This window comes from Oryctolagus cuniculus, chromosome 1, assembly GCF_051225735.1.
Source record: "Oryctolagus cuniculus isolate XC-2025 breed Fujian yellow rabbit chromosome 1, ASM5122573v1, whole genome shotgun sequence".
NCBI classification, from domain to species: domain Eukaryota; kingdom Metazoa; phylum Chordata; class Mammalia; order Lagomorpha; family Leporidae; genus Oryctolagus; species Oryctolagus cuniculus.
Genome location: NC_142867.1, coordinates 13,930,252 through 13,953,305, shown reverse-complemented (window position 1 = coordinate 13,953,305; position 23,054 = coordinate 13,930,252). Strand labels below are relative to the sequence as shown.

At 37.7% G+C, this 23,054-nt stretch overlaps 1 protein-coding gene across 1 annotated transcript; it reads right to left on the bottom strand.

Annotated features, from left to right (window-relative positions):
- Positions 1 to 422: 422 nt before the first annotated feature.
- On the bottom strand, positions 423 to 1,382 carry LOC100340047 (olfactory receptor 10Q1). Its single transcript, XM_002708974.4, has one exon. It carries the CDS (start codon positions 1,380 to 1,382, stop codon positions 423 to 425), a length of 960 nt encoding a protein of 319 aa, XP_002709020.4.
- Between the last annotated feature and the right edge of the window lie 21,672 nt (positions 1,383 to 23,054).

Sequence of the window (23,054 nt, the reverse complement as noted above, 5' to 3'; positions counted from 1 at the left end):
TGTCAAGCTCTGTTTAAAATATTTGTCAAAAAATTGATAGGAATTACATACTACTAAAGTTTTAATGATCTTATTAATGTTTTAAAATTTACTCTTTATGAGTGAAGCTGAATATATTTTCATTTGATTATTCTTTATAACCCCTACATAGTTTTCAACTGGACTGTAGTCTTTTTACTTTTTATTTTTGAACACTTTATTATTGGTGTCATTAAGACTCTCAGTAAATATGTAAACTAAAAAATATATTGTCTCAAAAAATAATTTGAGGAAAATGACTAGGATTGTGGATAAGGAATGAATATACCAAAAAAAAAAATGTCAAATGTATACACTCAAAGGCAAGCACATGTTATAATTCCATTTGTTCTTTACAGCTCTTGACATACCACCGACAAACATTGAACTTCTCCACCAAGTCGTCAGTCGGTGCCAGAGGCCGCTTTACTGACGATGGCTCTCTTCAGAGCACCTTTGACATCCTTGTTCCTGAGCGTGTAGATCAAAGGGTTGAGTAAGGGGGTGATAAAGGTGTAGATGAGCGCGATTTTGCGGTCCTCGTCCTCCGAGGTGCTGGACCGGGGACGCAGGTAGACCAGGCTGCAGCAGCCGTACTGAAGCAGGACCACCGTGAGGTGCGAGGAGCAGGTGGAGAAGGCCCTGCTGCGGCCCTGGGCAGAGCGGATGCGGAGGATGGCGCGGGTGATGAACACGTAGGAGACACAGATGAGCAGGAAGGGCACCGTCAGCACGAGGATGCCCACGAAGTAGAGAACGGCCTGGTGCACGTGGGTGTCAGCGCACGCCAGGCGCAGGACTGGAGGCACATCGCAGAGGAAGTGGTTGATTTCCCGGCGGTGCCCACAGAAGGGCAGGGTGAAGATTAAGGTGGTGAGCTGCAGGGAGAGCGTGAGGGCCAGGATCGTGGAGCCCACCACCATCTGCATGCACAGCTTCTGGGTCATGATGAAGGTGTAGTGCAGTGGGTGGCAGATGGCCACGTAGCGGTCATAGGCCATGACTGCCAGGAGGAAACAGTCAATGCTGCCCAGGGTGACAAAGAAGAACATTTGGGCCCCACAACCAGCCAACGAAATGGGTTTCTGGGCTCCAAAAATGTTGGAAAGCATCAGGGGCACCACAACAGTGGTGTAGCAGATTTCCAGGAGAGACAGGTTGCACAGGAAGAAGTACATGGGGGTGTGGAGGGAGCTGTGTGTGCACACCACAGAGATGATGGCTGTGTTGCCACAGAGGATCATCAGGTAGAGGAGGAGGAAGAGGAGGAAGAGAAGGACCTGGAATTCTGGGACAGCCGTGAACAGGCGGAAAACAAACTCAGTAGGGCCAGATTGGTTGAGGACAGGTTTCCAAGCCAACATGTTCTCTGTAAAAGAATAGGAACAGTTAACGCTGAGTGACTGAGTTGCTTGAGAAAAAGAGAGATTTTTAAATTTGATTTAAAGCCACCTATTGATACCCTGTTTCCATCCCCAGTGCCTGAATTCACAATGGAAACCCTTTTGTAATTTTGCTTAGAAATCTTTACATATGGGATAAATACTCACCTGAAGTTACTGGCGACAAGACCTGTATAGTCCCTGGTGAAATGTCTGCAGATATTACTCTAATCCCATTGGTAAGATGTAAACTTTTCTTGTATTCAGTTAAACTAAAGTGATACATAGTTGTGGATATTTTTATAACAGGTGACTGGATATAATCTTCTCGTTTTTTGTTGACGTTCTTTTCAATATATTGCCCACATGCAGAGAAATTCATGAATCAGAAATGTGCAGCTTGATTTCTTTTTTGCACATTAATTATACAAGTATGACCACTATCATCATATGAGAAATAGAAAAATGCTAGTAATCTACAAGCATCCTTCATGCTTCTTTTAAATTTTAATCCCTCACTAATTTTTTTTTTTTTTGACAGGCAGAGTGGACAGTGAGAGAGAGACAGAGAGAAAGGTCTTCCTTTTTCCGTTGGTTCACCCCACAATGGCCGCTGCAGCCAGCGCACCGCGCTGATCTGAAGCCAGGAGCCAGGTGCTTCTCCTGGTCTTCCATGCGGGTGCAGGGCCCAAGCACTTGGGCCATCCTCCACTGCCTTCCCAGGCCACAGCAGAGAACTGGACTGGAAGAGGAGCAACCGGGACAGAATCTGGCGCCCTGACTGGGACTAGAACCCGGTGTGCCACAGGCGGAGCATTAGCCTATTGAGCCACAGCACTGGCCAATCCCTCACTAATTTAACACAACCATTCTTTTACCACTGCAAATGAGTAGCACGTTTGAACTTAGAAATGTAAAGATAAATGTTGTAACTGGCTTCAACACCATTTCCGCAATGGTTGTGCTTATAATTCTGTGTAGCAAAGCTCAGTACTCTCCATTTTTCAAATAGTATTCAATTTATAGTTATACTATGAGTTCTCTTTACATTCAATTGTTTTGACTGCATATAAAACTAGGCACACGAATTTTTATCCAGTCTATTCCTTTAGCATATCAGAACCTTCAAAAGTTTCATGGAAAAATGGAATTAAAAGATAGTGTTTATTTCTGTGAACATTTTGAAAACCCCTGGTACCGTTTATATATTTTATCTCAAATCATTTCTGAAACTTTCCAATCATGAACCTAAACTTTTGGACTCTAAAGAAAGTTCCAAAAGAACAGGGACTGAATCAAATTAGATTAAATGAAAACACAGTTTTCTGAAATAAGAAAAAACACCAAGGAAATGGAAAACACAATAGCAAAATGGAATTTTACATTAGAACAATCAGAAGAAAAGGCATTTTTGTAAGCATCTGGGAAGGAATAAAATATCTATGCATATAAATACCTTGTAGTTTGGAATACAACTTAATTTCAACTCAAAAATGCAGGAGGAAGGAACAATTTAACAGAAATTTAACATAAACAAATTGAGAGTTCTATTCTCCAGCCTTAGTGACTTCTATTCAAAAGCAACTTGTTACTTCAGATTCATAAAAGGCTAGGAAATATATCATTCTAAACATGTTTAACACAACCCCTGATAAATGACCTGGTTGCAGTGGGTTAGTATAGGCATCCTAACTGGATTGCCAATTCGAGTGCCAGCTGCTCTGCTTCCTACCCACCTGCCTGATAATGTGCCTGGGAAAGCAGCAGTAAACAGCCTGGCCTAAGTGCTTAGGTCCCTTCCACCCACATGGAAGACCCAGACAGAGTTCTTGGCTCTTGGCTTCATCTGGCCTTGCATCTGATGTTTGGGGGAATGAACAGTGAATGGAAGGGGTAATGGATATGACAATTACCCTGATTTGGTCATAATATCTTCTACCATGTATTGAAATGCAACACTTTACCCCATCAATATGTAAGATATGGAAAACTAAAAACTAAAAATAATAGAAAAAGCTAACGCAAAAAGTAAAATGATTAGCAAAAATAGAGTTTGGTTTCTTCTTTTTTAATCTATGGTACCTGTTAGAAAATATTTGATTTTGTTTATAGTCCTTGCCTATTTTCTTCATAGACTATGGTCTTTTTACTTTTATGTCTTATTTGTTGAATTATTTATTTGGTAGAGCCATAAAGCTTTTGACTATAATGTAAATTAGAATATGTTCTCTCAAAATGATCAGTAAAATATTGTTAAAAGAAGAAAATGTCCGTCTCAAAACAAGCAAAAAAATGAATACACAAACAATGAATAAAGTATCAGTGGATAAATAACAATTTGGGCTATTTGACAAAAACGTCTAAGGTCTATACCTATGTATCAGTGGACAAACACAATATTTTAGTTTAATTGATTCTGAAGCAATGAACAAATCACAGATAATCCTATCAAATTCTCTAGAAGAACAAACAAATGAAATGACAAAAATATCTTTTGTAAAAGAGTACCACAGTGGAGTGGCACTTATATCAGAAGACCTTAAAAGATATTGCAAATAATTATGAAATATACATATGGTAAATCAAAAATTTTATTTGTAGGGCATGATAGAGACATCACAGAAGACCAGAATCATTCACCATTGCTAATTACTCTGTTAGATTTGTTGTGTCACACAGTATCCCTTGCACCTTGTATTTATCAATAGCCTTCTGTAAAAGGGCTCTTAGACTTGTCTTATAGACAAGGGAATTGAGGCACACAGCTGGTAAGCAACTTTGTGAAGATCACACGGATAGTGACTGTTAGAATGTGAATCTAAACCTGTGCAGATGGATTCCAGGGTCCTTTGTCTTACATTGTCTCTACGATCTATGTCTATTGGTCTCATTATCTATAAAATGGAACTAAAATACAAGTACATACATCCCAAATTGTTGTAAAAATTCAATGAATTGTACCTGAAAATCCTTAAAATAATCCTTATATAATATTAACTGTGGTCACCTTCTCACATTAGTCAGGAAGGATTTTCTTCCTAATATACCTTGAAGACAATGGGACAATCACTTCTCAAGCTAACATCCTAATGATATACATGAAAATTTATTTCTGATGGACTTAGGATTCAAATTATTTTTTTTGAAGAAAATAAGAAGAGTGTTAAGATGAACATTTTTCAGAATATTCACAGCCAAATGAGCAAATGCAGAGCCAATAAAAATATTGATATTCTAACCAAATACAAATTTATCTATGTGACAGAAACACACTAAGGAAATCGAATAGTGAATAAGCTTTTGTAACTCAGCAAAAGTACCCACAAAAAAAGCCCTATCAAATGTATCATTAGAAAAACAAGAAATGGAAATTCAAAAAGAAAAATGCCAAAGGAAGCAAATACATAAATACCTAATTTCATTAATGTTCAAACAAATATAAAATTAAATAAAATGAGATAATAAGAGATACTACTTTCTGTTTCAGACTAATAGTAAAGATAGGGAGATAATTCATGGAATTGTTAAAATGTTAAGGAGATATTTATCCCCAAATATGTATGCCAGAGAAAGTATAAATTGCTATAAAAATTTTTGGCATGCAGTTTGGTAATTTGTAATGAGACACGTTACTTAGACTGGAAAGTTAAGAAATAATACGTGTATTCTGGTAACAGAAGAACATGTCTAAATGTGTAAACTGTTGATCTTTTGGTTACGACTTATGAGTTTCTGTACAACGAACGTACATAATTTTGCAATCATATCATTATTTTAAAATATTTATCACTTTTTTTTTCATACCTGATACCAGAGAAGTGCTCAACATTGTGGGGAAGGATGGAGGGTTGAGTGTCAATGACATGAATTTTGAGGTCAGTTACATCTGCATTGAGAGCCTGGTTCCCACAGTTGCTAATTTAATTTTCACACTGACCATATTACTTGACATTACTAGGTCCCCTAAAGTGTGAATGGGGTTGGGAATATGAACCTTTATGGGGGGAATTTCTGAAGATTAAATGTTTCAAGTGTGCAATGTTCCAAGACATAACAACTGTTCAATATATGTATCCAGCCTTCCGCCTCTTCTTGGATATGGGGCATTCCCCTTAAATACTTACACTTCAGTTCTTATCTTTTCCAGAAGAGACAGCAAGGTTTCTCTAAACTGTATCTCTTTGGGTCTTCTAGTTGCTCTACTAAACTTAGAATAATAAGACGAAGGGCAAGTAAGAAAATGAAAAATAAAAAAAGAGGGAGATTTCAGTAAAATAATTGTAATACTATATAATTAAAACTGAACTCAGGAAAACATTTAAAAATTTATTGTTTTATTAACTCTTGGACATAAAATAAGCAGCACTGTACCTAAATGGGAGCACCCAAAATTTAGTGTGAAACATGCCTAACCTGTGGATAAGGCAAGACACATGGTAGTGGGAGTGTAATATCTGTCAAAACAAGTCACTACAGGGCAATGGCAAAGAAAAATCAACACACATATCCAAAGTAAAGCTATAATCTTCTAAAAGACAATACAAATCAGAATTTATATTTAAAAGTTGGTGTTTTCCTTTCCAATGGTCATTTGCAAAGGCTTTTAAACTTTAGTGATTTTGTCCCATTCAAACAACATTTGGATCATATGTTTGCTCTCTTTTTATTAGCACTACTCTGAAACCAACTGAGCTAACTGGCCACTGTTTTCTTTTTATAACAGCACAAACACTTGCAGCACCATGAAATGAAATGCAGGGAATAAAATAGATAATTACATTTTGTATTACAGTAGGAGTTGTAAGGGTAATAGTATTGTGCAACAGAAGCCTATAGTTCCTCCAGCTTTTTATGAAATGTAAGAATAAATATTATTATTGTGATTCCATTCATAATTCAAGATGTGTGGTACAATCTGTGTGAAATTCTCCCTCTTACTGAATTTTTCAACTAGAATTAATTGATTCTGTCATTCAAATTCAGTTCTTTTGCACACTCACCTTATAGTAACTGGTTCATTGGCACAAATAGAATGACCATTTAAACATTTTTATCTGGTTAATGAGTGACAGATGGACTGAGTTGGAAAGTTCTTAACAAATATTTTCACTGGATTAGCTCTTCATTTCCTGTCTAAAAGAACTCTGTACAATAAGTTTATTATGGATCTCCATCATGCTATTGTTGTATGACACTAGGCATTCAAAACTTCATTTCTTTATTAACGACTAGGGGTGGTGGACCTTTTTTTGGACAAGGGCCATTTGGATATTTGTAACATCATTTGCAGCCATACAAAATAATCAACTTAAAAACTAACCTCTGTATTTTTATTAAGCTTCAAGTCCAGCCTGTGCTTCCCTTGACAGGGCTTGACAAAATGATTCTATGAGCCCATGGACCAGATGCATCCCACCTTTGGTAGGCAAATAATAGTCTAATGAGCCAAATCAATGCAATGCTAGTGTCAATATATAGGAATGAGGTTAATACTGTGTATATATATCCAGAACACTTTTGAAAATGTTGAGGAAAATTGGAACCATGAAAAAGCTATAGTTCATGTATGTGTTCATTTATAAATTGTATATAAAATGAAATCTACGTCTGGGAACTTTAAGGGAACTTAAGAGACATAGAGTCATATCCTCTCATTCCAGCAGGTGAAAACTGAGCTCCACAAGGATTAAGCTTTGTTCAGACATAAGGCTAGTTATTGGCATACTTGACACCAGAATCTGTATTGTATTGGACTAGTTAGCAGTGAGGGGAATCCACATACATGCCTTCAAACTTTCTCTTTTCATGGAAATTTGTGTGATTTAGTTCATACAGTGCAAACAGCCAGATAGAAAGGTCACAGTAGTGTGATTCTGGAAGTGCACCTGAAACAAATCCCCAGATTCAGGCTTGTGCTTATGGACACAGCTAAGAGAGGCAGCATCATTTTAAAATAATTTGAAGACCCTTCAAAACATTTTCTGCACCTTTACTTAATATATGCTAAACTGATCTTCTGTATATAAAGAGAATTGAAAATGATTCTTGATATGAATGGAAGGGGAAAGGGAGCGGGAAAGGGGAGGGTTGTGGGTGGGAGGGAAGTTATGGGGGGGTGAGCCATTGTAATCCATAAGCTGTACTTTGGAAATTTATATTCATTAAATAAAAGTTAAAAAAATAAATAAATAAATAAAAACAAACAAAAAAACATTTTCTGCCAAAAATTATTTACCTAATTGGCAAAGGCCACTGGGTGGTCCCCAAGTTAACTTTAGGAGATGTTTGATCTCAACAAATGTGTGAATTCTATATGGCTTTAGAAACATAGCCAAATTGAAAAATCTCTGTAAATCTTATTTTTATTTACAATGGATATAATATAGTTATATGAAAGTTAATGTCACAATTACCATTACGTTGCATTAAATGCACTGCCTGACCTGTAATAGAATTTCTTTTCTCATTCTCTTTATTGAGTTCTCTGTCCCAGCTCTGTTAAGCTACTTTCAATTCCTTACCATTGTCTACCTTGCCCTAGGGACTTTATGCCATCTTGGATACACTTCTCCATACTTCCTGGCTACATCCTCTTCCTCTTTCAGACTATATTCAGGTATCATCATTCCCTGATTCTCATCTTTCTCCAATGCTACGAGCTTGCAGAAAATCTCCTTATCTAAAGTATCAGGCCATTGTGTCTCATCAGTAAATAAACCAAGCAGACAAATCGTAATTGAATGTCTGTTACCACCTCAGGGCTTGGGTCCAGCTCAGTGGAGGGAAATGAGAATTAAATCCATGACTGCAAATCTCGTCTTTGTAAGGAGCATGACACACACAAAAAATTTGGAACAGCCTCTGAGGAACAAACTCCTAAATCATGTTCCCTAGGACATGGATTCTTCATGATGCCCTAGAAGTGAAAGTTTCGGGATCGATTGAACAAAATTCAAACTTTGTTCTCAAAGATTCAAAATGCTTATCAACACCATAGTATATGTGAGGACTTGATGCAAAGCAGTCTGTTTGATTTCACTTATAAAAGCTCCCAATTCTATTTAAGCATGGAATAAATTTTTTCAATTTGCAGCCTAAAACTGAACATGATTTAATGATGTGGAGAAAAGTGGGTCGCTTCCCTCTGCCTTTGACACTTTTATCTCCCTTGCTCCCTGACAGCTTTCCACTCCTCCTTCAATGCTCAGTCAGGATGGGTCTATGGAAGGAACACTGGCAAAAATTCAGAAGACCTGATTCATCTTGGGTTTGCACACATTAGGTGTGCTATGCTGGAAAATTTAAGAATTTAGCAAATCACCCACTTCTGTATTTATAAAAGTGGAGAGTAATAACTATTCTGAGAGCTCATTAATCCAAATTTAGCATAGGTAATATGACCATTCTTTCACAATTGCAAAGCTCATGGAAATTTGTGCTTGAATCAATTTTAGAAAGAAAATCAAGGTCAAATCAACAAAAGAAATGAAGTGTTTTAATATGCTTCCATACCGTCTTCATGTTTCCTTTATTCCAATGAACACCTAAGAAAATTCTTAAAGAGCAAGTTAATGTTTTATTAAGATATTCCTGCCATTGTGATGGTTGGAACTCTCTGAGAGAGTCTCTGTCTATCTAACGTCCTTTTACAGAGTAAAATGGGATGTGAGTCCATGAGACTCATATAGCGCAGCATCGCCCAGAGAGGATAAATAGTCAGTATACGATACCCTCATGATATCCAGCTGATATTAGGGAAGAGTCCTGACATTCAGGAGAAGAGACACTTCTTAAGAATTTGTGATGGAGTGCAGTAGGATGAGAAAAACCCTGTTTGGAACAGTGATACTATAGAGAAGTTGAAATGCAAGTCCTGAAGGGAAGAAATCTTGAGTAGAAAATACATAATTATACATGTATAAAGCATCTAGTCTTATTTGAATTAATCAAATTATTTGATGTCCTTTATAAAATGCTTTTAAAATTAATGGGTCTCTAAAGATGAATCTCCCCAGTGATTTCCCTTAAACGGATCCCAGCTAAAGAAGGCATTTGAAAAAACATCCAGAGTCAGTCACCTAACGCAAGAGTAAAGGACAACTCTTCTCTGGGGTCATTGTAGATAATGGTTGTCTGGGGACTCCTGGCTGATGTCCTCATTCCTTCCCATACCCAGCAGAGACTTACTGATGTTCTGTTCCAGAAAATCTCCCCTGTGACTATCGAAGGCAGATGTCCATTGCAGTTGGAGTTCATGGCATCCATGTGACACTCTAACCCAGCATCAACCTAGGCATCTGGAAATGTGGGGACTAGTTGTGGCTTTGTCATGTTGTGAGTGTTGGCACCAGGCGAATGTTGAAGGTCTCACAATGACCTTCCTCTCTTTCGCTATGAAGTATTGGATTGTACAGATTCCATTGTTCCTTTTGGTTCTAAAATTCTGTGAACTTTTCTTGAAAAGCAGAATATATACAAATAATTATGTCACACACAATATTTCTGACCTGGGATTCATTTTTCCTTATACTACTTATTTCTGTTTCTTGATGAAGTTTTCCTCTGGTGATATTTCCTCAGTCCTTTTTAAAAAGAGTTCATTTATTTATCTGAAAGTCAGAGAGAGAGAGAGAGAGAGAGAGAGAGAGAGAGGTCTTCCATCCACTGGTTCACTCCCAGATGGCCACAATAGTCGTGACTGGGCCAAGCCAAAGCCAGGAGCCAGGAGCTTTTTTCAAGCCTCCCATGTGAGTGAAAGAGGCCCAAGCACTGTGCCATCTTCTGCTGCTTTCCCCAGGCCATTGGGGAAAGCTGGATTGGAAGTGGAGCAGCCAGGGCACTAACTGGTGCTGCAGGTGGTGGTTTTACTGGCTATGCAGCAGCGCTGGCCCCTTCCTTAGTCCTTTTTGTTGTAGTTTTGGTAAATGCAGCTGTACCCCAATTCTTAACCTAATCATGTTTCTTTTTACTTTTTCCTTTCTACCTCCCATTAGTCCTCATGAACTTTTTCCTTATTGCTAGCATTATTTTCTAGCCATATTGAATCTTCTTGTTTCTTGTCCATTAGCAATAATAACTATACAATACGAAGAAAGAATTTTACTGAATTCCCTTTATAAAGTTTTTTCTCAGTGCTTGGATAATATCAGTGTATGAAATAGAAATTTTTTCTTCATAGAAATTGTGTTTTTGGTAGGAGGAAGATAGGTGATAAGAAAGCAAGAAGAAGAAGAACATTTACCAGTGTGTTTAAAGTGTGAATGCTATAGAAAAGGAATGAAACTGGGTAAGGTCTCTGGGAGGGTGTGAATGATCTGCCTGGTATCCCAGGTGAAAGGGTGTATGTTAGATAAAATGTTCAGGGCACTGATGTAAGGGATGGCAAGCCAAATGGGAATGGGGAAGGAAAAATAAAGCAGGTATACAAGCACAAGAAAAGGTGTTTACTGAAGGAAAATTGACCTTTCAAATTTATTCATAAAGAAGGAAAAATTCTCAAATCCATATTAATGAATATAGCTTGCCCTTTATATTCATGGTGATGGTCAATAAAAAGAATCCATGCTGATTCTGAGTACTTAAGAGTATAACTGAGAGTAGTTAGGTGTGTATGGGGGTTATATTCAGACCCTCTTGCCTTTTTTTTTAGATTCCTTGATAAAGCTGCAATTTTGTGAGCCCAGTAAAATTAGTCATGACAAATTTTAAAAATATGAGGGATCCTGAAAAACTGTGCATGGATCTCAAAATATTTTTGCCCCAAATAAATATCTGTAAAATCAACTTTCCACCCAGTTTTTGAAGTCATCTTTTGTAATCAAGCACATTTTTCAGCCAGACAAGATTCTACATCCTGGTAACAACTTCCTAATGGGAAGACAGTGAGGTCCTTCCACATGCTTACTCTCAGGAGGCCCCAGAAAGTGAGATTTCCAGATGAGTGGTGTCCTCGATTAGAGGTGGCCTTACACTTGATGATGTATATAGAAATGTTTTAAATATACACTTTTCATGAAATATAAAAATAGTAATTTCTGAAACCTGCTATAGTGAGTCAAAGGCAGTGATAATAGTTAATAACATTGCTAATTAATTATGACTGATTAACCTATGTTAGGTACTTTTGATCATTTAAAAAAATATTTTAACAACCATGGCAACAAGATATGAGTGCAATAAGAGAGAAGAAAAAGATCAAGTACTGAGCCCAAGGCTTATCAACACCTGGGTTTTGGGATGATAAAGAGAATGAAGCCAATGAGAGAGACTGGATGAAAATGAGAAGCAGGTTTTATTTTATTTTTAAAAATAATTTTATTATTTACAACATGATATTTTGGAAAAATCTACAGATAAGCATTGGTTAACATAGCAAAGAATGAACATATTCATCATCTCACAGTTGCCTTCATTTTTTTTTTGTCAAGAGTGGCTTGACCACTATGGAAGTCAGTCTGGAGATTCCTCAGAAACCTGAAGATAACCCTACCGTTCGACCCAGCCATCCCACTCCTTGGAATTTACCTAAAGGAATTTAAATTGGCAAACAAAAAAGCGGTCTGCACCCTAATGTTTATTGCAGCACAATTCACAATAGCCAAGACCTGGAACCAACCTAAATGCCCATCAACGGTAGACTGGATAAAGAAATTATGGACTATGTACTCTTTAGAATACTATACCGCAGTAAAAAACAATGAAATTCAGTCATTTGCAACAAAATGGAGGAATCTGGAACACATCATGCTGAGTGAAATAAGCCAGTCCCAAAGGGACAAATACCATATGTTCTCCCTGATCGGTGACAACTGACTGAACACCAAAAAGGAAACCTCCTGAAGTGAAATGGACACTATGAGAAATGGTGACTTGATCAGCATAGCCCTGACTGCTAATGGACAACTTAATACATTATCCCTCTTAGTATTTTTTTTTGTCTGTTCTACTTAATACTACTGGTTTAATTCTGTTATTCTTAAGTGTTGAAATTAAACTGAAAGGTGATCCCTGTTAAATATAAGAGTGGGAATAAGAGAGGGAAGAGATGTACAATTTGGGACATGCTCAAGCTGACTTGCCCCAAATGGTAGAGTTAGAAACATACCAGGGGACTCCAATTTAATCCCATCAAGGTGGCATGTACCAATGCCATCTCACTATTCCAAGTGATCAATTTCAGTTCACAATTGATCATAATGATAGGACTAAGAGTCAAAGGGATCACATAAACAAGTCTAGTGCCTGCTAATACTAATCGATAGAATAAATAAAGGGGAGAGAGATCCAACATGGGAAGCAAGATACACAGCAGACTCATAGAATGGCAGATGTCCTAAACAGCACTCTGGCCTCATAATCAGCCCTAAAGGCATTTGGATCCAGCTGAAAAGCCCATGAGAGTATTTCAGGCATGGGAAGCCAAGACACTCTGGCAAAAAGATCTCTGTGAGTGAGATCCCAGTGGAAAGAACAGGTCTTCAAAGAAGGAGGTACCTTTCTTTGAAGGGAGGGGAGAACCTCCACTTTGACTATGACCTTGACTAAATAAGATAAGAGTCAGAGAACTCAAAAGGCTTCCATAGCCTTGGAAACTCATGACTGGAGCATAGGGAGATTACTGATGCCATAAACAGGAGTGTCAATTTGTAAAGTCAACATCAGGAGTCACTGTGCACTTACTTCTCATGTAGGATCTCTGTCCTTAATGTGCTGTACATTGAGATTCAATGCTATAACTAGTACTCAAACAGTATTTTTCACTTTGTGTTTCTATGTGGGTGCAAACTGTTGAAATCTTTACTTAATGTATACTAAACTGATCTTCTGTATATATAGAAAATTGAAAATGAATCTTGATAAGAATGAAAGGGGAGAGAGAGCGGGAACGGGGAGGGTTGCGGGTGGGAGGAAAGTCATCGGGGGGTGGGGGGAAGCCAATGTAGTCCATAAGCTGTACTTTGGAAATCTATATTCATTAAATAAAAGTTAAAAAAATTTCAAAACAAAAAGAGTGGCTTGAATCTATTTAGTAGAATCCCAAATATTGTACAAAAGGAGAGGATAGTCTAAATACTATCTATGTGATCATGATTTGTAAACTTATGTCTATAGCTACAAATCTTTCTTCTTAACTCCTCTTCTAAATATACAAGTATATATTTCAAATGCTAGTTATTATTGGTCCTATTGTTTTTAATTGATTTTTTCATAGTAGGCAGAGGATTATTTCTTTTTTAAAAAATATTTATTTATTCCAAAGACAGAGTTTTTGAGAGGCAGAGGCAAAGAGAGAGAGAGAGGAGAGAGAGAGAGAAATAGAATGAGAGAGAGAGAGAGAGAGAGAGAGAGAGAGAGAGAGATCGGTTGGTCTTCCATCTGCTGGTTCATTCTCCAAAAGGCTGTAATTGCCAGAGCTGCACCTATCTGAAGCAGGAGCTTGGAGCTTCTTCTGGGTCCCCCACATGGGTGCAGGGGCCTGAAGACTTGGGCCATCTTTTACTGTTTTCCCAAGCCATAGCAGAGAGATGGATTGGAAGTGGAGCAGCCAGGACTCAAGTCGGCGCCCATATGGGATACCAGCACTGCAGGCAGCGGCTTTATCTGCTACACCACAGTCTGGCCCCCTCATTGTGGTTTTGATTTGAATTTCCCTAATGGCTAATGATCCTGAGCATTCAAATGTCTGTTGGTCATTTGCATTTCTTCCTTTGAAAGACACTTGTTCATATCCTTAGCCTATTTCTTAACTTGATTGTTTTGTTGCTGTTGAATTTCTTGAGCTCATTGTATATCCTGGATATTAATCCTTTATCAGAGGAAGAGTTTGCAAATATTTTCTCCCATTCTGTCAGTTGCCTCTTTATTTTGTTGAATGTTTCTTTTGCTGTACAGAAGCTTCTTAGCGTCATGTAATCCCATTTGTCTATCTTGCCTTTATTGCCTGTGGTTCTGGGGTCTTATTCAAGAAGTCTCAGCCTATGCCAATGTCTTGCAGTAATTCCCCTGTTTTCCTCTAGTATTATAGTAAGTGATATCTTATATTCCACCTCCTTTGAACCAAGTAATTTTGTAGTTATCCATGGTTCCTCTCTTTTACTCTTACTCCACATCCCATCCTTATAAAATTCTGGATTCATCTCTAAAATATGATTACATCCAACATATGGCTACTTGCTTAAGTTGTTACAGTACTAGCAGATGCCTCAAAGAACTCTGATTTCCCTCTCCCTTCTGAAATAGCGTATTTAGGCAGAGTGATTTTTTTAAAATGTAAGTTTGACAATGTTCATATCCTCTTAGCAAATCCCTCCTGTGGCTTTGCATCTTGCTTAGCATAAAATCAAAGTTCTTATTATAACCTATAAGTCTATCCATGATCTTGACTTGATGTAATTTATACCCTCACCTCTTATCACACTACCACTGCTTTTCTACCCTTCACTCATTGCCTTGAGCAGTACAGCTTTACTGCAGTTCTGTGAAGAGCAGTAGAGCTTAGTGATAATGGTTAAGTGCATGGATTCTGGTGTTATTATGCTTTGATTTCAGCCTTGGTTATGCCTCTGATTAGTGTTTTTATCTTAGAAAATTATTTAATCTCACTGTGCATCAGTTTTCTTTTCTGTTTTGGGGATATTATTGACAGAGATTTATTTTTTGGGGAAATGAGTTATTGAAATCAAATTAAACCTGTGTATCTGTAACTCATCAAAATAATGAGGGATGTTGGGTGTGATCAAGTGTGGGGGTTCATTTATTTGACATTTGTCCAATTTCTTGATGTAGGCACCAGTTGCTATAAACTCCTCTCTTAATCCTGCTTTTGCTCTATTCCATAAGTTTTGATATGTTGTAGTGTCATATTCATTTGTTTCAAAAAATTTTTTGATTTCCATTTTGATTTCATCTATGGAGCATGTTGTTCAGTCTCCACGTGTTTGGATATTTTGACAGATTTTTGAGTTGTTAATTTCCAGCTTTATTCCACTACCATCAGAAAAGATGCATGATATGATTCAAATATTTTTTATTTCCTGAGACTTGCTTTAGTATCTTGCATGTGGTCTATCCTAGAGAAAGATAATGGAAAGAGTATGTATTGTGCAACTGTGGATGAAAGGTTCTATAGATATAATTTATGTCCAATTAGTCCATAATGTAGATTATCTCTGTTGTTTCCTTGCTGCTTTTCTGTCTAGTTGATCTGTTCAATGATGAAAGTGGGGGTTTGAGGTCCCCATTATTATTGTATTGGATTTATATGTCTCCCTTTAGATCCATTAACATTTGTTTTAAATAGCCAGGTACCCTGGCATTGGGTACATATACATATCCATTTTCTTATCAGTAAGTAGTGGCTAATAATTATATTTCCCTCCTAAATTTTTTTGTAGAAATAGAATAGAAATATAGGCTATCAGTAGTTGTTAACTATCATCATAATCATTACAGTTATCATCACCACCACTACCATCATTATCTCCATCATCATCATCATTGGCTGCCATAACCACCACTATCATGTCACCACCACCATCATCATCATTACTATTATCATAGTAAACCTCACATAATCACCTTTAATCACCATCATTAACTATCACCATATCATTGTCACAATTGCCCATCATTCCTTTCTTCCTTTCTTCATCCTCTTCTGCAGCACTGAGCATGCAAACTACACTCTTAGATTAAAGAATCTGTACTTGCTCTTTGCTCTGATTGAAATGCTCTTCTGGCAGGTGTCAACATGCTTTGGTTGTACACTGCTTTACAAATATCTCTTCAGTACTGCCTCATTCAAGAAGGCTTCCCATGTAACTTTACAAAGTAACACAGCTCTCACTCTATCCTCTTATCAAACTTTATTTTTCCTTATTTCATAAAGTAGCAACTGACATGTTTTATCACTGAAGTTCATTTTAATACATATTTTGTTTATTTTACCATTGCATATGTATTTACAAAATTTAGAGCAATGCATGAATTAAGAGGTGCAAAATAATTGTATTAAATGTTTAAAAATCTTGTATATTTTATTATCTTTGTCTTTAGCTGTATTCTGGGTGATTCACCAATCTTCAATATACTGGTTCTAATTTTAAGTTGTTTTATCAAATCCTTATTCTATCCATTAAGGATTTAAAAATACAACTGAATATTTCTCTTTGTATTTTTTAAAAGATATATTTTATTTGAAAGTCAGTTAGAGATAGAGAGAGGATGAGACAGAAGTAGAGATCTTCCATGTGCTGGAACAATTCCCAGATGGCTACAATGGCCTGGGCTGAGCCAGACCAAAGAGCCTCATCCAGGTCTCCCACATGAGTAGCAGGGACCCAAACACTTGGGTCATCTTCTGTTGCTTTTCCTAGGCCATTAGTGTGGAGTCATATTAGAAGTGGAGCACTCAGGATATGAACTGGCGCCCATAAAAGACACTAGTGTCACTGGTGGCAGCTTTACTTGCTACATCACATTGTTAGCCCCACAACTGACAATTTTTAAATTTCCATGTGTATTCATTTGTCCTTTTCATAGAGCTCTAATTCAATTCACAATTACAGCTTTTGTTTCTGGACACCTGTTATTTTAATTCGCTACTTGATCTTTTATATCATAAAATTATTTGTTTTTTTTCTTTCTCTACAAGTTGCATTCTAGGTTTGGAGATTTGTACATAAAATGCTTACGTTTTTAAAATATAAAAGATACTATTAAAGTAGTATGTAATTATAGGGGATTTACATTTAACTTTAATGCAGAAGAGCAATAATGTAATGTTTTGATCTGTGATAATGATTACAGTTACTAAAGAACTCAAAATTGAGAATTTGAGGAATGATTTATCTATATTTTAAAAAAGAGTTGAATATCTACATTAAAGTTAAGTCATAAAGTTTTATTTTATATTTTACAAGAGTTGAATATATACATTAAGGCTAAATCATAAAATTTTGTTTATTATCTATTATGTTTTACAATATTTTTACTTGTTTAAAATTTTCCTATGTTTCCATTATTAACTTTTCTTATTTTTTTGAATGTCATAGAATATTAAGAGTATCATATGGCAATGAATTTCCAAGGCATAACTTTTGCCTGGTTGCTCATCTAAAGAAGAAGTTCTATTTTTTCTTTATGATATAATTTGCATTAAGCTGATTTCCTATAATTCAACCCATATTCCTGAGGCCCACAGCCTGTGGATAGTGATTTCTCTCCTGATGGATATATTTTATAAAGCCCCTAGTAACTAGGTGGCTTGACTTTGTTACTGTTTATATAAAGGTTTTTCTTTTCAGGGGAAAATATTGTTTTTTGAACTCACACCCTTTATCCTCAGAGAGCACCATCCAGATCTTGATTTTGTGTGTGTACACTGGTTCCAGCACTACAGGACTAAGGCTGACTCACCATTTCCAAATATGAATGCCAACAATTTTTCCCATCACTATACATACATGCCCCTCCTCCCATCTAAAGAGAGAATTTATCTGATCCCTCCTGGAACACACATACCTTGAGTCTAAGATGGCTTTGTGACTTAGCTTTGATAACAAAATAATGTGGAAGCAAAGATCTAGAACTTGTGAGCATAGGCTTTAAGAAATTGGTAGCTCTAAATTTTAATTTTTAGGTAAACTGGCCATAGAAAGAAACTTGTACTGGAGTATAGATTGATGAAATCCAATGTGGAGAGAAAGGCTTAGCCAAACTCAAGACTAGTGAGTGAAGTCATCACAGAGAGCTTATCCCCAGCCAAGTTCACAGTTGAATGCAACTGTGTAAGTGAACTTGAAACACATGGAACAGAAGAATCATCCAGCTGAGCCCAGCCAAACCATGTAATCATGAGAATTGATAAACAGTTGTTGCAAAACATTGAATATCGGAATTATTTTAAAGATTTATTTTATTTACTTAAAAATACTGTGAGTAGGCATAGCAGTATTTCTCAATCTTTTATTCATTGTAGAGACAATTATTCATTATAGACATATAGAGAGTCGCTTAAAGAGCTTTTATTGATCTTTTATCCTCAGAACTTCAACCTCCCTTACCCCCAGGAAATAAGAGTTTCCAAGCAGGGTTCATTGCTTTGGAGAATTTGGAGAATTACAAACAGTATTTAAGATTGTTTCTCTATCCAAGAACTAATATCTGGTCATTTAGGGATAATGTCATCCCTCTTGAGAATGACTGCTTTAGGGTCTACTTCAATAGGTTGTCTAGTGTTGATAAGGAATTCCAAAGCCAGAATGTCAGCAATACAAGTCATAGTCCTTGCTTCCATAGATGATCCTGCAGCTCTGATTGATATTCTTCATCTCCCGCCTCTGTCACTTATTTTAGATTCTTTCATACTTAGTCTATATTATGGTTGACCTGGGTTCTCTGTCTTCAAAACCAGAATCTTTCTCCCTAAGGGATGTGAATTCTTATTGCTCTGATTTTGCTGAGTTGTGGTTGAGGTAGTTTCTTATTACAGTCTTCACATCATAATTTCGGACTCTGATTCAGGATTTCAAGAACAGGCAGCCCAAATTGCAGATTGTTGAGTGGGAGAGTGAGAAGGGATACATTCCAATGTTACGCATTGAATCTTTTTTTTTTTTAAAGATTTATTTGTTTATTTGAAAGAGTTAGAGAGAGCGAAGGAGAGGCAAAGAGAGAGAGAGAGAGGAAGGGAGGGAGAGAGAAAGAAGAGAGGTCTTCCATCTGCTGGTTCACTCCCCAGATGGCTGCAATGGCTGGAGCTGCACCAATCTAAGGCCAGGAGCCAGGAGCTTCTTCCAGATCTCCCACGTGGTGTTGGGGCCCAAGGACCTGGGACATCTACTGTTTTCCCAGGCCATAGCAGAGAGCTGGTTCAGAAATGGAGCAGCTGAGTCTCGAACCGGTGCCCATATGGGATGCTGGCACTGCAGGCGGTGGCTTTACCTGCTATACCACAGTGCTGGCCCCACACATTGACTCTTAAATCTATATATTTTAACCATGTTTCTAAGGTTAGTTCAAGGAATATACATAGACCAGGAGGATATTGCCCCATCAAACAGGGTGTTGTGACACAGTTGGCGCTTTAAATAGTCTTAATGATATTATTCCATCAATGTTGTCTATCAAACGTAGTATGTAGTAGAAGAATAAATTCTATAACAGTTAGTCCATTGTTGCACCTTCTTTGGCTTAAAATGGTCCCTATGTCTGTCTGTGAGTGATGCCAAGATTATGACAGCAAATAATTCTGTATGTGCATGGATTATGTTTGTAGAGTCCAATAGGTAGGGATGAAAATCCCATGTATTACTGTGTTAGGTTGTGTTATGTCAACTTGGCTATAGCTGGGAACTATATACCCTAAAACCCTCTTCCTTGGTGGTTTTTAGAAAATAGAATAAGCCCAAGGAAGAGCTTGTATCAAATTAGTAAGACAGAAGTTTTAGAATATAATTTTGTTAGAATTATAGCCATGCATGATATTGAATCTGTTAATTAATTAAAATTTAAAAAATAAAATTAAAAAAGTGACAGAAATTTTCTAATTCTGTTTCAGTAACAGCTTCTCAAAAACAATTTTTAGAAAATAAAATAATAAAAAATGAATAAACTCAGGCATGGAAAGCCAAGACATTGTGGCAAAAAATGACCTAAATGAAAGATCTCTGCTAGTGAGATCCCAGCAGAAAGAATGGGCCATCAAAGAAGGAGGTACCTTTCTCTGGAGGGAGGAGAGAACTTCCTCTTTGACTACAGCCTTGTCTAAATAAGGTCGGAGTTTGTGAACTCAAGAGGCTTCCATAGCCTTGGCAGCTCATGAAAAGAGCCTTGGGTGATTATTGATGTCATAAATAAGAGTGTCAATTGTTAAAGCAACAACGGGAGTCACTGTGCACCTACTCCCCATGTAGGCCCTCTGCCATAATGTGTTGTACTATGTAATTAATGGTATAACTAGTACTCAAATAGTACTTTATACTTTGTGTTTCTGTGTGGGTGCAAACTGTTGAAATCTTTACTTAGTATATACTAAGTTGATGTTCTGTATATAAAGATAATTTAAAATGAATTTTGATGAAGAATGGAATGGGAGAGGGAGTAGGAGATGGGATGGTTTGTGGATGGGAGGGTGGTTATGGGGTGAAAAACTGCTATAAACCCTAAGCTGTACCTTCGAAATTTATATTTATTAAATAAAAGTTTAAAAAATGAATAAGCTCTCAAAAAAGAGGTTATAATTTGCACTGTCACATGATAATAAACCAAGATAAAATTATCCACCATGTAGATTGTTCTTACTTTCTGTGCTTTAAATCCAGAACATATTCCTGGCTTTACTGAATGATAGAAAACACCAAGTAAAGGTATAGAGCTGTGCTCACTCTATGTGATCTAGGGGGAATACCCTCAATTTCTTGGCATTAGCATGAACAGCTGCCCCTGAAAAATCTAAATGTGACCTGAAGAAATTTCCTCCACACCTCCTAGCTCGTGGTGCTGAGTGTCCCTGGCACAAACCTCAACAACACCCTTGCATACCTTGTGAAAACTGGGGGGCAAGTTTCATCTGTGACCTGCAGAACTGGAACTGTTGATATTGGTATTATAACCTTTGGAGTAATTCATACTCATTCGCAGTATCTTAAATGCTCTATCTGTATTTCTGTGCTTCAGACTAGTGGCTACCCCTATCCCCAAAACCTGGCTCCTACAGTGGATGATCTGGGTAATGACCCCACCACATTCCATAACACCAAAAGTGTAACAGCACACTAATTTCCTCAGACTCATTGAAATCTACCCAGTAGGATTTCGGGAAGACCCTGCCTGGAATCCACCTCTCCAGACAAATACCTGCCAGTTCACACTCCCCTGTATACCTTGTACTCACACAGAAGGACTAGTGCATGGTTCAGTTCACGTGCCCCAGTCCTGGGACTAGAGCTCTTGGTGTTATATGCCCCAGAACCAGATACACTCTTCTATCAAGACCCAAGAAAGAATGTATCTACATCACACAGTCCTACAACCACAGCTGTCAGTTCCACAAGTCCCAGCTTCACCCAGGCTTGTCAGTGAGACAAGAGGACAGCCACTTTGACTACATCAGCACAAAGAACAAGGCCATGTTTTTCACAACCCCCAGTACAACTGATGCTGAATCACTGGGAACTGAGGGTACACATCTTAAGTCATTCCACATTCACCTCAAAGTTATACTTCTCCCCCTATGAACTGCAGCAGACTACACCACTATGTCACCTATAGACATAACTGACATCAATCAAAGCAAAAGAAATCACTCAAAAGCTACACATATATCCAAAGCAAAAGCAACAAGCCAAGTATACCCTGGATTTGAAATAATAAACACTTTTTTGATAAAACCCAATCCATAAAGAAGAAGGGACTATTATACCAGATGTGCATATGTCAATGTAAGGACAAAGGAAACATGAAGAAGCAAGTTAGCATGACATCTCCAAAGGAACACAATATTTCTCTAGAACTGGATCCTAATCAGAAGGAAATATATGTAATGCTAGGAATAGATTTCAAAATAATAATTATAAGGAAACTCATGCAATGTGAGAATAAAGATAGACAGCTTAAAGAAATTAGGAAATCAATGAATGTCATGAATGCAAAGTTTACTAAGGAGATAGAAATTTTTAAGAGGAACCAAATAGAAATTTTGATATGAAATCTTAAATAACTGAGGTAAAAACTATAACTGAGAGCTTTAACAGCAGAATAGATCAGGTGGAGGAAAGAATTTCTGATATGGAGGACAAGACTTTTGAAATAACCCAATAAAACAGAAATAAAGAAAAAAGGGAGGGATCCTCAAGATTGCAGAATAGGGAAAGGACGCACTGCTTTAGGCTAGGGGAAAACAGTAGTAATGAAAGTGGAGGAAGGGCATTCCCAGGGGAGGGTTGGAGAAAAGTCTGCCGAGGAAATTCTATAGAAGGAAGAGGGATGTCGTGTGTATCAGTGCGAAAGGTGCAGGCATGCTGCAAGAAGCATGGACACAACACACAATCCCTGCAGCTGAGAGCTTGAGGAAGTGACAGCTTTGGGGAGTGAGGGGCAAGCAGACTGCAGCAGCCTGCACCACTGAAGATACAGCTGGAGGGAGAGCCTGGCATGAGTCCAGCCTGGAGCCCTAGAGGGACAGAGTACCCAATTAATCCAGTGAAAAAAGGGCACCGTTTTCTATACCTATCCCCCCACAACAGTGCCCAGCAACTGGCTGAGAGAGGGCGCCATCTTGACACAAGAACATCTTGGGTGTGTGCACACAGCAACAGGCAGGGAGAAGCTGCCATTCTGCAATCAATAGTGGCTGCCCTGGCTACTGTGCACCCTTGGCAATCAGTGGGGAGAAGCTGCCATTTCAAAATGAATAGCAGCAGGGGTGGCTCTTGTGCACAAGGATGTTATCATAGGGGAAAATCCACATTCCCCACTGACTTTAAGTCTGTCTGGAAAGATTGACAGGGAGCCGGTCACCCATGTAGAATTGTGGGGTGCCCAAAGCCTCTCAGCATAACACAGGCTCCAGGACTCAAACCGCCAAGGGAAAGCACCCACAGGCAATAGGCTCTGAGGATATCTCTGCCTCTCTGTGGACAGAATAGGCTAGCA